The sequence below is a fragment of the Pristis pectinata genome, chromosome 10 (genome assembly GCF_009764475.1).
Source record: "Pristis pectinata isolate sPriPec2 chromosome 10, sPriPec2.1.pri, whole genome shotgun sequence".
NCBI classification, from domain to species: domain Eukaryota; kingdom Metazoa; phylum Chordata; class Chondrichthyes; order Rhinopristiformes; family Pristidae; genus Pristis; species Pristis pectinata.
Genome location: NC_067414.1, coordinates 45,345,526 through 45,363,431, shown reverse-complemented (window position 1 = coordinate 45,363,431; position 17,906 = coordinate 45,345,526). Strand labels below are relative to the sequence as shown.

General features: G+C 38.8%; 1 protein-coding gene across 3 annotated transcripts in view; it reads left to right on the top strand.

Annotated features, from left to right (window-relative positions):
• cep85l (centrosomal protein 85, like) overlaps nt 1–16,700 on the top strand; it is a 231,099-nt gene extending 214,399 nt beyond the window's left edge. For all 3 annotated transcript variants that reach the window (XM_052025282.1, XM_052025281.1, XM_052025280.1), the window contains exons 9-13: nt 207–324; nt 4,202–4,252; nt 6,105–6,212; nt 10,634–10,859; nt 12,444–16,700. In XM_052025282.1, the coding sequence (XP_051881242.1) occupies nt 207–324; nt 4,202–4,252; nt 6,105–6,212; nt 10,634–10,859; nt 12,444–12,607 (667 nt within the window). In that variant the 3' untranslated portion in view covers nt 12,608–16,700. The remainder of the gene's footprint in view (nt 1–206; nt 325–4,201; nt 4,253–6,104; nt 6,213–10,633; nt 10,860–12,443) is intronic.
• The last annotated feature ends 1,206 nt before the right edge of the window (nt 16,701–17,906 follow it).

The window sequence follows — 17,906 nt, the reverse complement described above, 5'->3', positions numbered from 1 at the left end:
AATAGGATTCTTGGGGAAAAGAAACAAGAGTAACATCTCAAGTCAATGCCTCTGAACCAAACAAGAAACATTATTTTTGTTTGCTTCCTCCACTGAATCTGCTTGACCTATTGAGCATGGATTTATAGCACTTTAGGTGTGTTTTTATGGTTCATTTCTGATGTGCAACATCCACAGTATTTTCCTTTTGCTGCCTTTATATCTAGCCTACAGCAGAAGGTAGAGAAGTGCCTAGAAGATGGAGTTCGGCTTCCCATGCTGGACATGAAGCAGCTCCAGACTGAGAATGAGTACCTCAGGGAAAAGTGTGAACATGCCAGCAAGGTTAGTTTTGTCCTGTTTTCTTCCCCTGTGATACCTTTGTTCATGGAAACACTGACTGCTCTGACTTAAAACAAGCCATTTGGCTACCTTGTCCAGTTATGTTGGTGCAATCTCCTGGTGCTGTGAAACATTGAGAAAAATAATTCAGTTCAAAAGCCCAAAAATTGTTTATGACCCCTGCCAAATATTCTACCCTTGACTATTTTAATACAGCTTTTGAGGAGAGAGAGTTCCAGGTTTTCACATGCCGTCTGAAACATACTTCCTGATGGTTGATTTGGGAGCACCAAGCGGTAATTTTCAGATTATGCCTATTGTTCTCCACTGCAGAAACTTGCATGTTAGTGTGGGACCCTGTGTACCTTGTTCTGGCCTTGTATTCTGTTGCTTGATAAACGTTCTTCTCCTTCATACAGTCTCTCCTGCATCTAGTGCTCATCTATTTGCATCCTTTGCTTCATTGATGGGGACATGTCTGGCCTTGGTACTTATGGGGAGGAGAGTGGGGAAGTGTAGGGGCCATGATCTCCAAGTGCAATATTTAGCCCCATATCCCAAGTGGCACCTAGTTGGTTTTAAAAGGGTGATCATTTGACAAGAAGGGCTGCAGCTGCAAGCCATAGCTGTAAATCAGACAGAGGGAGAGCTCAAGAGGGTAGCATAGTTCTTGGGTATAACAGGAGAATAGCAGTGAATAGACTGGAAGATCCAATGAATGTCCATTTAGAGGAAAGGTGTTTCAGGAAGGGTCAGTTCATAGAGACCTTTGCCTAATGGCTATATTCCAGTACTCCTAGCCATTTCTTAATATTACAGAGTGAACCAAATTGGTTGAAGATGAGTTTCTGTAATTGTGAGGATGTTATAAGGAAGCCTGATGTAGCACCTACTCTGTATTTCTGGCTGAGTATGGTTGTGATTGCTTCAAGCTTTTTCCCTAGCAGTCGCATGCTGGGGCCTGGCAGTATTGAGAATATGGATGTTCTTGGAATCTCTTCCCCCTGTTCAATTATTCAACACTATAGACAAATGATTGTGGCAAAATTCTGAAGAAGTTCATTGGTGTTGGATCGCTTCTTTCGATCTATTGCATGCTGTTCTATTTGGCTGCTTGGCACACATATAATGCGCCATCTTCAGGTTGGTGCAGCACAGGATTTAATGTGTGTTGAGCAGCAAAATGAGCATCATTTTAGGTCTACCCGTCTCTGCTATCACCTTGCCCTTCCGTATTCATTCAACAGGGGTGATACCCCAGCTTGATCGTAATGAATGAGGGATGTGTTGGGCTGAAAGGTTGCAGATGGTGGTCTACATCTCTGCTGCTGATGATGCACAGCATCTCATGGATGTCAATGTTAAGCAACCAGATCTGCTTTGATTCTATCCCATCCAGCCTGATTGTAATGTCAATGACACAATGCAGGGCTTCTTCAGTGTAAAGATGGGATTTTGTTTCCATTAGTATTGTGCAGTTGTCAATACCATCAATGCTGCCATTGACAAATGCATTTGCGACAAATAGATTGGCAAGGATGAGTCCAAGTGGGTTCCCTGACAGCCAAGTCTTTCAAGTCACTGAGTGATAATTCTGTAAAGACACTGAAGTTTCAAACCCAGGGTATCAGCTGAGCCCTTGCTAACCTTCTTCCAAGTGGTATTTAACATGGAGGAGGACTGATTCATCAGCTGAGTGGTAGGTGAGAATCAGGAGGAAGTTTTCTTGTCCATATTTGACCTGATGTATGAGGACTGCCAGGACCATTTACTCTCATCTCTTGCTGGTGTGTCTGTCCTGCTAGCGGCACAGAACATATCCAGAGCTTGTGATGGAGTCTGTCTACAATCAATAATATTGTGAGTATGAGAAGACTTCTGTTTGACTAATCAATGGGCTAGTTCTCCTAATTTAGGCACCAGTGTCCAGCTTGTAAGGAAGATTTTTATTAGTGACTTGGATGAGGGGATAGAAGGGTGGGTTGGCAAGTTTGCAGATGACACAAAGGTTAGTGGTGTTGTGGATAGTGTGGAGGACTGTCAAAGATTGCAGAGGGGCATTGATAGGATGCAGAGCTGGGCTGAGAAGTGGCAGATGGAGTTTAATCTGGAGAAGTGTGAGGTGGTACACTTTGGAAGGACAAACTCCAAGGCGGAGTACAATGTTAATGGTAGGATTCTGGGTAGTGTGGAGGAGCAGAGGGATCTGGGGTTCATATCCACAGTTCCCTGAAAGTTTCCTCACAGGTGGATAGGGTATTTAAGAAAGCTTATGGGATGTTAGCATTCATTAGTCGTGGGATCGAGTTTAAGAGCCAGGAGGTAATGATGCAGCTCTACAAAACTCTGGTTAGACCACACTTAGAGTACTGTGTCCAGTTCTGGTCGCCTCATTATAGGAAGGATGTGGAGGTGTTGGAAAGGGTGCAGAGGAGATTTACCAGGATGCTGCCTGGTTTAGAAAGTATGCATCATGAGAAGAGACTAAGGGAGCTAGGGCTTTACTCTTTGGAGAGAAGGAGGATGAGAGGAGATGTGATAGAGATATACAAAATATTAAGAAGAAGAGAGAGAGTGGACAGCCAGTGCCTTTTTCCCAGGGCACCAATGCTTAATACAAGAGGACATGGCTTTAAAATAATGTGGGGGGCGGGGGGGGGGGCGGGAGTAGTTCAAGGGAGGTACCAGAGAGAGTTTTTTTACCCAGAGAGTGGTTGGGGCATGGAATGCGCTGCCTGGGGCGATGGTGGAGGCAGGTACATTGGTCAAATTCAAGAGATTGCTAGATAAGCATATGGAGGAATTTAAAATAGAGGGACATGTGGGAGGAAGGGATTAGATAGTCTTAGATGAGGTTTAAAGATTGGCACAACATTGTGGGCTGAAGGGCCTGTATTATGCTGTACTGTTCTATGATTCTATGACTTGGCTGGGACCAACTTTGCCTAGGCTGATGCTGGATCATCCATCTGCTATTATCCTTTTTTCTATTGTAATGTAACAGTTTAATACAACCAAATGGCTTGCTACGAATCAATTTTCAAAATCTTGTGTTAATTTTTATACGTCCCTCCTTGACATCTCCATCAGCAGAGAAATATTTTTACTCTATAGTTCAATTACTAATTTTAATTTTTAGTTCCTCCTGATGTCTTGAAGATCAAATCACCCTCAAATTTCTAAATTCCAGTTTATCCAATGCTTGCTTCAGTAATCTCTCCTCATAATTTATCCTTGGAGTCTAATAATGATTCTGGTATGTCCACCCCACTCTGTTCTAGGTTGATGTTTCCTTTTGAAGGCCTGGTGATCAGAATCTCCCTCAGTACTGTAGAGGGCAGTCTAACCATGGTTTTGTATAGATATAGCACAACCTCTATTGCCTTCCACTCCAATCCTTTTAAAGACTAGCATTTTACTTTGTATACTATTTTAATTGTATACAACGATTGCCTGCTAACCTTTGTCATCATTAAATTTAGTTTTGCAACTTTCTGCACCATCTAAACCATTTATAAATGGAATATGTAGTTGAGATCCCATAGGTTTTAAGGATCTCACTGTGCCATATGAATATTTAGAGCACTTAGTCTCTGGTCCTTGTTACGTGGGCAGAAAATTTGCCTTTGATTCCAAGATCTTTCACTAATGGTCTCCTGAGTGGGATTTTATCAAATACCTTTAGTAAATATGTCTGGTCCTTTGACAGATATTTGTAAAACAAGGCTGAAGGCAAACAACAAAATTTTGCTAATGGTGAAAATGCCAGGCTGGTAGCAGTGTTATGATAATCATCACAGAATGACCAAGTCTTTAATGACAGCCTTGAGTCAGTGCACTGTTGCAAAACTTCTCTTGGATTTATTTTCTTTGTTTGCAGGTGATTGACAATCAAGAACAGCAAATAGAAAAGTGTAACCTGGAAAAAAAGGTAATTATGCATTCTGGAAAGGGAGTGGGACTCTGTTAGGGAGCTAACAGTAATTAACAATAATGACAATTGGGGATTAAGGCTATGACCTCCATGTGAACACCATATACACCAAGGTGTTGGTACAGTTAATCTATCTGTGTACTCACATGGAGTCCTGACTGACAGCTGAAGTACAATCCTCTTTTCGCCAGTGGAGTTGTAAAAAGTGTGTTTGGGGAATTGACAATATTCATAAACAGAAGTCATGTTGCAGCTCTATAAAGCTTTGGTTCGGCCACATTTGGAGTACTGTGTGCAGTTCTGGTCACTACATTACAGGAAGGATGTGGAGGCTTTGGAGATGGTCCAGATAATGTTCAGCAGGATGTTGCCTGGATTAAAGAGCATTAGCTGTAAGGAAAGTTTGGATAAACTTGGATCATTTTCTCTGAAGCATCAGAGGCTGAGGGGTGTTTATAAAATTATGAGAGTTAATCAATTGGGTCGATAGTCAGAGTCTTTTACCCCAGAGTGAAAATACTAGAGGACATAGCTTTAAGGTGAGAGGGAAGAGTTTAAATGAGATTTACAAGGCAATTTTTTTTTACATGGATTGATTGGTGCCTGGAACAGGCTGCTAGGGAGTGGTGGAAGCAGATATGAAAGGCACATGGACCATGTGCAGGCAGATGGGATTAGTTTAAACTGACATTGTGGTCAGCACAGACATTGTTGGCCAACAGGCCTGATCCTGTGCTGCACTGTTCTGTGTTCTTCAATTATACCCTTTTTCTTTCTCATTCTTTAAATTGAGAAAGTTTTAATTTGTGTGGATTGAGGGGAAAATAGGGGTCCAAACTTACAAGTGCTCTTTCACAAAGTCAACTTCATAAAAACTACAATATTTTCATCTTAGATATTGGGGGAAGTCAAGCATTAATACACAAGGCACATGAAGAATACTGTGTACAGTCTTGGGTTCCCAATGTGGAAGGGACATTTATACCAAAAAAATACAGCAAATTTTATTAGAATTTATAAAAGTAAAGAATTTATAGTAAAAGCACAGCCAAAATTTAAGATCATGGGACTCAGAGTGAAAATAATGAAGAAATATTTACATATGAATATTTTTCATTGTATTCATTAAGGTGAGCAAAATCCTCCATTGAATTAATAAAACTGATACTTAATTTATGGCTTCTTATAAATACACTGGAGTAGGTGGCGATTAGTTGCTTAATCAGAGAGTGGACTGGCCAGTGTCGATGGTGGTTGTTTGGGGAGGGGAGGGGAGGGGAAGGGAGGGAAATGGAGTGATAAAAATCAAGGAATCCAGCCACAGTCAAACGAAGAGGACGGCTGCAGGATGGAGCTAAAGATTAGGAAAAGGTCTTAAGAGAACTGTCCACCAGGTGTATCCATGAGCTGGTCACCAGGGCCAATGGACCAGGTCAGGTTAATCCATTTTAATCAGTGTAGAAGAGGCGTCTCCTGTCCCAAGGAAACCTCCGGCATGAGCAATCAGCATCACCCATGGACCTTGTATAAACAAATGTGTTTCTTGCAAGTGATGTCAAAACATATATTATGTTCCATTTAATGTGACTGAGCACTTTCAGACAGTTAGGACATCAATAAATATGGAACACCCAGAAAATTTTTGATTAACGTGACTTGTGCGGTAAATACAGATTAGATTTAGCAATCGTTAGTGATTAAATTATTCAACATGGTGCAGAAAAACTGCACCATGTGAATAAAATTTGAGACAACAAAAATGCTTCAAAGTGCCTGTGGAAGAAGTTTAGTTTGTTGTGGTAATGCTAATTTGCCAGATGTTCACCAAATGCTGTAATACATTTTGAAGGCTTTAGAGGAAAGGTTGACACAAGAAAAGTTTGCCTCACAGATGTTCCGGAAGGAGCTTGGAGAGACACAGAGGAATCTGCAGCTGTTGAAGGAACTCATGGAAGATGTGAGTGAATCTATTGCATTATCTGTGAGGTTGATATTGGATGTAATTGTAAATCTCAGTCAAAGACAAATGCAATTATAATAAAACTTGTTTTTTGATCTTAAGATAAAGCTGATTCTTGTAGCGAATATAAATGTTCATGGTCCTTTATTTCCAAGGGGTGGTTGGGCCCATCCTGATAAATAAGACACTTAAATTGGGTAGCTACATGGAGCTATTTCACTGAAGCAATCAACAAACCTAGAGCAGCCATTTTTGATATTTTTAAGCTGTACTTCTAGGGAAACAATCCCCTAAACAATTACAAAATATAATTTGATTTCCACATTATTCAATGGTTTGCAGTGTTAGAACAGACTGGAACAAGAATAATTTAGTTTAACGATTTGAGAATGGTTAGTACATTAACAGCACACAGTTATTTCTACAGATATAGAATTTTAGAATCACAGATTGACTCAAATCAGAGGAAGGCCATTCTTCCCATTATCCTTGTCCCAGCCCAGTTATCTACTCCCCTAATTGTCCTCATTTTCCTTTCAAATCTTTATTCAAGAGACCAGTCCAATCTATTATCTTTTCAGCCAGTCCATTTCAGGTTACAACAACTGGCTACGTAAAAACAAAGGTCTAAATCTATTCCAGTTAAGTTAAATCTGTGTACTTAGGCTATTGACCTTTAAGTTTTTATACTATTTTAGACACTTATCAAGGCTTAATCTTCTCTGACCAGATATCATATTGTTACATGGGGAAGCATTACAATGAAATGGATAGCTGGATATAGGAGGAAGTACACAGAAAGAGGCTTGGGGCTGTACTGTAAGGTGTGCAGAATGATGTGCTGGAATTAACTTAGGAAGAAAGGTTGAGGAAATCAAACTTGTATATCAGAATATAACTGAATGTAGTACAGATATCACCTTCCTGATTAGGTGAAGTCATGAACCTGCTTGAGTTCTCTATCCAGGATTGTGGGCCCACGTTCCCCTTCTCACTGAATGTGCCATCATCTTTTTGCCTAAACTTCTGAGCATCACCAGCAATGATGATGTCCCTGTAGGGCCTTTCAGCTACCACCATGACATCAGCAGAACCCCACTGAGTATCGGGTCAGGCTTCGTACATTTTCTGTCAATTTTTCTGCTTCCCTTGCAGCTCCAGAATCTCTTCAATTGTCATAGCAGCAATATAGGTTCATATAATGGAAATGAAATTGAACAATGCTCTCTCGGTCGGGAGAACGGGAAATAATTTAAAGAGCTAGATTGCATTTCTCAACTGTGCATGCAGAAATCTGAAACACACAGGCAGCCAGATGCAAGTGCATCCACCAGACTACAGTATTCTCTAGCATCATGGGCTGAGGTGCCAGAAACACTTTGCATCTGGCCTCTCAGCTTTACACCTGACAAAACTGGCCCATCCCCAGTTGTTAGAAATGACATCACTGAAATTAAGTACAAGAGAAAAAATTATTATAAACACTGAAAAGTGTTTAAGTTAAAGTAAATATGCTTAATTATTTTAATAATTTAATTGAATTTTTATTTAACTATTCCCCAATTTTACCAGAACATCAAGCATAAGGGTCCAGTGAAATCTGGCCCAAATTTTTTGTGGCTAGTTAAAAGGAACTCTGATAAATGCAAAGCGAAGTTTGCAGGCTGTACATTCCTACTGTTAATGTGTTCAGATATTAGAAGTTAGCCAGTGACTTACAAAACTATAATGTGACCATTTCTGGGACCCCATTTAGGAATCCATTCAAATACAATGGACTGAAGATCAATTTCCTTAAAAAGAAAAGGATACAACAGCAGAGTGTAGATGTAAAATTCAATGCACAAATATTTCCAAATCACAGGAGATGGATGGGGCCTTAAAAAATTAGACCACTAACATTAGGACTCAAGGCCTCAATGATATGTATTCTAAGAGGCAATTACTATTAATATTCCTGGCATGATTTTTCTTTGCTTCAGCAGTAAATAGATAATAATGGTCTTTATTGTGAAAGAATCCTGGCTACTGATAAATTACTCATTGTAAACAGAGCAGTGAACCAGCTGTGATTTTATAATCCTATCTTCATAATTATTGGAAAAATAGATTTATCTATTCTGCTGCTTCCTTTTTAATATAATGCCACAAACAACAATTCTGTTTGATTGAGACAGCATACAGCAAAGTTGACGAATCTAGGTTCACAGCTCAGTGAAACATGAACAAAGGGCTGGAGACTATTTATCATCCAAAAAGTCATGTTAAATCGGCAAAGCGTAAGAAAGCCCCTTGATAGTTTTGTGCATGTCTCCTGCCAGCAATACTCTTGTTATGCCAAGGAAACCTGCATACAATGCCCTTCTTTCCATTATTACAGGGGTGACAGAGGAGTACAGGTTGGTTCTTGATCATGGGGGGGGGTGGGGAGGCTTGAATTCAGGAGCAGTGTAGAGCATTTGTTGTAGAAGTGGTTTGAGGAGCTGGGCAGTTATGGAAAGAAACTGAGACATTAGGTTGGGAACAATTCTTAAAGATAACCCACCTGGTAGTGGAGTAGGCAAGTAGTGTGTTTCAGTGCAAGCGGCTGCACCATTTGTGGGCTTGAATGTGCAAGTGATATCATTTGATATGCTATATATCAAGAAAAGACTTCACATAGTACATTTATAAAAAAAAATTGCACTAAGCAAAAGAATTTACAGCCTAAAATATATAGATTTATTTTTGCAGACAGCAGCGACATACAAGACCATAAGATATAGGAACAGAATTAGGCCATTTGGCCGATAGAGTCTGCTCCACCATGGCTGATTTTTTTCAACCCCATTCTCCTGCCTTCTCCCTGTAACCCCCCCATTCCCTTATTAATCAAGAACCAATTAATCTCTTCCTTAAATGCACCCAATGACTTGGCCTTCCCAGCTCTCTGTGGCAACGAATTCCACAGATTCGCAATCCTCTGGTTGAAGAAATTCCTCCTCATTCTCATTTCTAAAGGGATGTCCATCTATTCTGAGGCTGAGCCCTCGGATCATAGGCTCTCCTACTAATGGAAACATCTTCTCCAAAACCACTCTATCCAGGTCTTTAAGTATTCGGAAGTTTTCAACGGGATCCCTGCCTCATCCTTCCAAACTCCGTCAAGTACAGGACCAGAGCCATCAAATGCTCCTCATACATTAAGCCTTTCATTCCTGCAATCATTCTTATGAACCTCCTCTGGACCCTCTCCTGCCTTAGATACGGGACCCAAAATTCCAAGTGCAGTTTGACAAATGCCTTGCAAAGCCTCAGCAGTACATCCTTGCAATGCAAGGCAAATGCAATGGCAGTATTCATTTCAAGAGGACTAGAACATATATTCTAGTCCTCTCAAAATGAATGCTACCATTGCACTTGCCTTCCTTACTACCGACTCAACCTGCAAGTTAACCTTAAGAGAATCCTGAAATAGGACTCCCAAGTCCCTTTGCACCTCTGATTTCTGAATTCTCTCCCCATTTAGGAAAGTCTACACCTTTATTCTTCCTACCAAAGTGCATAACTCCTCAATTCCCTACGCTGTATTCCATCTACTACTACTTTGCCCATACTCCCTGCCTCTGTAACACTACTTGTCCCTCCACCCATCTTTGTATCGTCTGTGAACTTGGCCACAATGCCATCCGTTCCTTCATCGAGATCATGAATGTATAATATGAAAAACTGCGGTCCCAACACTGACCCCTGCAGAACTCCACCAATCACCAGCAGCCACCCATCTTTCCGAGCTAGGTCAAGTCCATTTCATCAAATGTAAATATTCACCAGGCATCACATGAGAAGTCACCCATCAACCCAAAACATATCAATTGAAACTGACAAAAATAATCTGCTTTAAGACTAATTCTTGTCAGGGCCGTGCTGTTGAACTTTATATAGAATACATTCTTAACAGTGAGAAACCAGAACTGGTAGGAAGCAAGGGAGGTTTGGGTGCACATGTTAAATAAATCACTAAATTGAAGTACACAAAAGGCTAATGACATTTGGGCTTTATTACAAAGGTCCCGAACTGTATAGGGAAGAGGAAGTTATGCTTCAATTGTACTGATCCTCCATCTGGAATATTGAGTTCAGTATTACTTGTCACACTTTATGTATGGCCAACCATAGCCAAGCTTTAGTACTGTACCCCATATCTGAATCAGGCACACTCCAGAAATTAGGCTATTATTCTGGTGCAGTGCAGAGAAGTGCTACTCAGATGGAAACACCATCTTTTGAATGAAACATTAAACCAAAACTCTTCATGCCCTCTTGGATGGATGCAAAATGGTATCAATGCACCTCTGATAAGTTGGAAATGAACTAAAATATCTACTTTGCTATAATTCTATGATATGCTAATTATATCTATTTTCTTCCCTTTAAAGTTTTCATCAAAGAACCAAAGAATTGCAGAAGAAAATGCAAATTTAGAGGAACGATCACAGGAAACTGAGAAGCCCAAGCACTCCTCAGCTGAAGAGGCAACAGACATCCAAAAGCTGCTGAAAGAAATGTCCAATTGCCTGCGTGATCTGCGTGCACTGTGCAATATTCTTACTCAGAGAGCACAGGGCAAAGAGCCAAACCTCTCGCTGTTACTTGGGATACAATGCAAGTATTCATTGAACATATTATTGATTTTCTATAGCTTTGTAGATAGGGAAAGCAGAAGAGAATTAGACAGGGATATATTGACATAATGGATGCATCATTTCTATTTATTTTTTGATTACCATAGCTTTTAGTTACCTACCTCTGCTCCCATGCATGTCCATTACAAAAAACACAAAACTTCAGGAATCCATTCCCTATGAATGTTAATGTATGAATCCTTATTTTTAATCACAACTGAAAAATGTCTGGGTGACCTTTTACCCTCAGGACCACTTTCCTGTGCGAGCTCCATATCCCTTGATTCTATGAACATCTGAAAAATTCAGCAATCCGTTTCTTAGATGTATTTAGTGAGTAAACAAGTTAAAAGGAGGATGGAGAGAAGCACCAGGGGTATATAGGCAGGTTAAGTGAGTGGGCAAGGATATGGGAAATGGAATACAAATAGAAAAATGTGAGGCCATCTATACACTTTGACAGAAAAAAAAATTGAAAGGCAGAGGATTTTGTTTTTAAGTTGCGATAGATTGAAAGGTGTTGGCATTAAAATAATCCTAGATGTCCTTGTACATGAATCACTGAAAGTTAATAAGCAACTTGGAAGCCAAATTCTATATTGCAAGAGGATGTATGTAAGAACGAAGACCTCTTGCCCTAATGTATAGACCCTTGGTTCAACTACACCTGAAACATTGTGCATAGTTCTAGTTTCCCTACCCAAGGATGTATATCCTCGAGATAGAGGGAACGCAGTGAAGAATCATAACTCAACACCATCATTATAAAGATACTCATTAAGGAATACAATAGGGAAGTCAGAAGGTGAGAACACAGAACTTGCCACCACAGTGGGTAGTTACAGCAAATAGTACAGTTCCATTTAAGCGGAGGCTGGACAATTGTAAGGGAGAAGGGAATAGAGGCTTAAGCTAATAGATTGATCCAAGGAAAGATGGGAGGAGCCTTAAGTGGAACATAAACACTAGCATGGATTAGTTGGGCTGAATAAGCTATTTCTGTGACGTATGTTATGAATCTGCTTCCACTCTGTCAAGCAGTGCTCTCTATAAAAAATTTCCTTTCTATTTTTCACCCATAGTTGCATTGCCAACTTACTGAGATCTATGTCCTCTGGAGAACGATCTTTCTACCAAAAATAGTTTCATATTATGTTGACTGATATGCATAAATGATCATTTCTTGGCCCTGAACAGGTGAATTTCAATTTTACATGCCAAGGTTAATCTAAAACATACAGGGAAATACAAAATTGTCCTTTCTAATAGGAGGTTGAGTCTATTATAAACCTTCTGGATTCTAAACACAATAGAAGTTGAAGCAACAGAGCATTATCATGAAGGGAATCATTTAAAAAAAATACATAAAGTGTCAATTTGAAAATCGGACCAAACCTGTTTGAATAGTTTAACAAATTAAACATTAAAAATTCAATTTGGTCACTATTCAGCAAATGAGTAGGAATATAATATGGGAAATTACTAAGATAGCACAAATAAAAAGAACTCCTCTCTTTGTGACAAGTTTTTGTAGTAATTAATGTTTCCTGTGCTTCTTTAACAGCTTTGCAATCTTCAGGTGACGAAGTTGAGAATTACCAGAGTGACGAATTTCTTTCAAAGAAGCTAACCGAGGTCTATCGATTACGGAAAGATATTGATGAATTACGGACCATAATATCTGACCGATATGCTCAGGATATGGGTGACAATTGTATTACTCAGTGACAATGTGTTTATCTTACAGCACTTTTATCCTGTGCACTTCCATTAAAGAGCCATAAAGCAACGTTGCAACTAACTTCTGAAAGAATGAGCCAAGAATGAAGCTTTGTTGAAAGATGCTGTTATGAAATGTATGAATATTTACTCCCAGTTCTGAACCCCACACCCCAACTTAAAACTACTGAAGGTGAAAATCAGATTCCAACAAATTTGATTTAAATTAAAGCTATTTTATTTGATTAAGAGACTATTTGAATTTAGTGATACAACTCAATGTATTTGAGTTGGTTATGTGGCATTGTTATGATTGGCAAATTTTACTCTGGATTTAAATTTCAGAGAGATTGAACTTTCAAGGGCTTTAGATGCCAAGCAGGCACAGAACACAACTGATCAGAAAGCTGTGACTTAATCCCCATTTGTACTGAATTAACCAGTAGAAGACAGAAGCTTTACAATTTACTAAGATAATGAGAATTGAATAGAGCTTATGCGCAGCTTTTAGACTTGGTTATGATGTTCGATTTTGCTTCACCATGGGTGATTAGCTGTTAATATTCAATGTCTACCTTGTACATTGAAAAGTACCCAGTTAGAGAGGTACCAGAGATGTGCAGGTGCTTCAGTACTGTCCTGTAAAATAAGACATCCTTCTTGCAAGGAGGGGTGAAACACTGGAAAATTGTTTTGTTTGGAGTGTGAAAGATATCTATTTGAATGATTCTTAAATTGTACAGTTAATGTGAAGACAGACTGTGAATATAGTCTGTTTATTGCTGGGAAAAAAAATCTTCCAAACCACAGCTAAACCTAGGTTTTAATGGATAATGCTCAAGTATAAGTACATCTCCAAACTCTGCTTACGTTTACCAGCATGAACATTAGCCTTGGAAGATCACTCACTTTTTCATAAATCCCTCACTGTCAGAACTGAATAATTGATGTGTTCTGAAGTCTGAACGTACTGAGCTGGTATGGTCAGCTCAGAGAAGGAAAATATATATTAAAAATATCAGAAACAATTCACAGTTCATTGTGACCTACTATATATGGCTGTTTGTATTCTGTCTGCAATTGCTACAGCTAATAATCGACTGAAAAAAATTGTTGGGAGTAATGAAGATTAATCTATACCTAACAAAGGTTCTAAACACAAATGGACACAATGATTAGTTTAGGATTAGAATTAACATAACCAATTAAAATTGCATCAGGCCTAGAGCAAAGATAGTTACTCCATAGCATCCTCTAACTAGAAGAAGAAGAAAAAAAAAACTTTTGAATAGATTAGATTCCTAGTGAGAAAATTCAAAGTTTTATTTTCTTGTCCCATAATTGTTAAATTCTAAACAGTATAGATCTGCATTTGATGTCACGTGGGAAGTTAATTCTAACTCAGTTACATTAATTGGGTTTTGCTGACAAATTTAATGTTGATGTAGAGACAGATATATTATAAAAATCAGTTCTAGGTAGGTAAGCGTATTGATTCAAAATTTCAAACCACTACAGTGCATTACAAAACTAACACTGGAACAGTCATTCTGTATTTTATAAAATGTGAAAAGCAGGAAAATATTTGCAAAATCTCTATACTACTTCATGGGCTATACAATGAGAAGGCAGAGTGTTAGTTATCAATGCTTACTGTAGAAAGTACTTGAAAGCAGCCCAGGGATACGATCTGATTTTCTAATCTTTTAATGGAAAGGCACAGGCATCCAGTAAGTTTCTCCCACAGCATCATTGAAGAGGAAAGGGAGATCAGCATATTGGAAAAAATTATGGTATAGTTTTTGGCACATCAATAATCTGCAGCACTGTGTGCCATTGCAAATGGAAATTGATTATGCCTATGGCTACGGAGTAAATAATTAATTGGTTCTTCCCAAATCGCTACTGCAAAGCTTTTTTATTTAGTATAGAAAATTGGATTTTTAGATTTTTTTCTTTTTAAAACAATAACCACACATGAAAATCATTCCAGAATGCGATGACTTGCACAGTAAAGTAAGCTGAGTGATGGAGATAAATATAATTATTATGAAAAAAATCTACCAAAGGTTTTCTGGAATACAAGTCATATAAAAGCTTTGGGTGTTTTAATTTTACAGTGTTGATTACATTTGGTAGGAAGCCATTGACATTTGCTGCATTGGAATTCATACAGTATATTGTGGTAAACTAAATGTATGTGAAATAACTGAAAAATACTGTTCCTGTGTAATGGTAGTGTATTATTTCTGATACCTGAATAATGCCTTTCCACTCATCTCCCCACATAGTACATGCTGGCACTTGATTACGAACTGAGATAGAAAATTTACATATTTAAGGGGGAAAAAAAGTCTTATTTTGACCCGGGGGTTGATTCCAATCGTCACAATATGTAGTTCAGTTCTACAGTGGTCTCTTTCCCCCTCCGGTAACGTAAACTCCAGAAGCCATCCTTCTGTGTCTATTCTGCTTCCCAATGTATTCTTTCTGATTACCCTTCCCAGAATTTCCACTGTACACCTGCACTCTTCTCAATGCTACAGCATTATCATTCAGGCCTTTTTCATCACTTTTCATTATTATATATTTTTGTTCTATTCTTGGAGGCTGTCAACAAGCCTACGATTATACAATATGAGAAAGCTGTCTTTCATAAACAGGTTTCTCATTTTGTAACACTTAATATTAAAGAAATCTGAACTACACAATTTCCAATAGACCATTTTAACTCCATGTAGAAATACTATTACTTATCCTATTGCTGCTTTCCTGAAAATGTAAAGCAATTGTTTTTCCAAACTGCACATTTTAAAAACAGAAAAGATGAAATAGCTAATGCAATCCTTTACTCTTCACAACATAATCATTGGCTGAGCCCCTCCACTGCCCTGATATGGTATTTTCTCAGTTTTCTCACTATTCTTGGAGTACAATGATTCACACTGGATACCAGCAGTTTCTTGCTGCTGAACTCATGTTACCTCACGTTGAGAAATTTCCCCACACCACCCCCTCAACCTCATCCTCTTCACTGCCTCCTGCAGGGATGTTAAATGAAGTGATAAGGGTTTAGGCTTGATTTCTCTCTTCCTGGCCTAACCATCTCAAAGGCCAATGGCAGGGATTCTCTTTTGCCCTGAATGTTAACTATAGCTCAGGTAAGGGATAATCCATAAACATTCTTTATATACAATACTACACCAAGCAGTCTATTCACCCACAAGAGCCAAAGGATGGCCTGGTATACAAGTTTTTAAGCACTTGTGTTAGTCAATAGGATTTTAGGACATAGCAATTCATTGATATTTTTATAGTCAAAATCTTTTGCATGCTCTAATTAGCTGGTGTTAAACCCTGGCACCCTACTCATATTCCCCCACAACTGCACCATTGGCCAAGTTTATCATTGTTGACAGAGAGGAGAAAATTAATTGGGGTGGGGTGGGGGGCGGGGGGGAAGATGAAAGATTTGCAACACACACGAGAGTAGATTGAGCTAACTTTACCTCAGATTGTAACAGTCTCTCACCCATTTCCTTTGTGCATTATACCCAGCCTACCTTCTAAATTTGGATTTCCTTCACTATGTTCCTCGCCTTCTGGCTCAGACCCATTCCCCATGATTTGAGCAACCCAACCTCATCTGTCACTACCAGCCCTTGTCTCCTTGAGCCTGATCATCTGTCCATAAGCAATCTACTGATGGATGCACCAAGTGTCCATTATAAGCAGATCAAGAGCCTAGTGTGTTGTATGTACTATTGTGTAACCGGTTACGCTTTCCAAACTCAAAATCCAATTCTAACCATAAACTATGCACCTCATCACATGCGAGCTGTGGTGACTGACTGAAATAGGTATCATGATTTTCCACTTGCTTTTAATTTATAAGAAAAGGGAAGAATTTCAGTCATAGGGCCTTATACAAAGATATGGTATGATAACAGAAAATTGCTAACTAGCACTTTGAAAAAAGGATATATTTTGCTGTTTCTACTGTTTTTAAAACATGTTTACAGCTGGGTATTTTAATGCCAAAGTTCTATTTATATTACACTTTGTAAATATTATAACAGCTATTTTTTCACTGTTTTTATATGTACAGAAATGCAATAAAGTTTTTATATAATGAAATTAAAGTTAGTGCTCAAAATGGATGTTGCTGTAATTTCATAAAATTTTAATGGACTAGATCCAACTTTGTTATAGATTTGCATGTTAACAGTAAGTGGAAGGGGTTGGACATCACCAATACATCATGTCTAAGGCCTAGCCTCATGCAAACTCATCTACTTCAATTATATTCATTTAACCCAGTTTTTCAATTATTTATCTACATTACTTCTACATCCTAGTTAGGATGCATCAGAATATTAACTGAATCAGTCACAATATACACTGTCTACAAGAGCAGGTCAAAGTCTGTTGAAATTGCAGCCCAGTGCATAATTTTACATTATTAATTGATGGCTTCTGTGACTTTATTACACTAAACTGCTTCCCCTGTAAATAAAAGGCATTACCTGTATCTTTATGAACTCTGAAATATCAACAGTATTTGTTACCATGATGTGATATGACATTTGATACATGTAGTACTGTTGTTTCAGAATTTACCGCCTTTGGTAATGGTGTTCTTCACCTTTGTGCGTGACAACACTAAAGAGCCTGCAGGTACCACAGGTCCAATATCTCGTTATAAGATTATAGGAGCAGAATTAGGCCATTCAGCCCATCGAGTCTGCTCTGCCATTCAATCATGGCTGATTTTATTTTCAACCCGATTCTCCTGCCTTCTCTCCTTAAACCTTAATCCCCTTACCAAGCAAGAACCTGTCAATCTCTTCCACAAATACACACAATGACTTGACCTCCACAACCCTCTGTGGCAATGAATTCCATAGATTCACCATCCTCTGGCTGAAGAAATTCCTCCTCATCTCTGTTCTAAAGGGACATCCCTGATCCAAGACTTTCCAGTCGTGGAAACACTTACCCTGTCCAGGCCTTTCAGTATTCAGTAGGTTTCAATGAGATCCACTCAAAACTCCATAAGAGTACAGGCCCAGAGCCATCAAACACTCAGACGTTAAGCCTTTCATTCCAAGGATCATTCTTCTGAAACTCCTCTGAACCTCTCCAGGGCCAGCACATCTTTCCTTAGATACAGGGCCCAAAATTGTTGACAATATTCCAAATGAGGTCTGACCAATGCCTTATAAAGCCTCAGTAGTACATCCTTGCTTTTATATTCTAGTCTTCTCGAAATGAATGCTGACATCACATTTGTTTTCTTTACTATCGA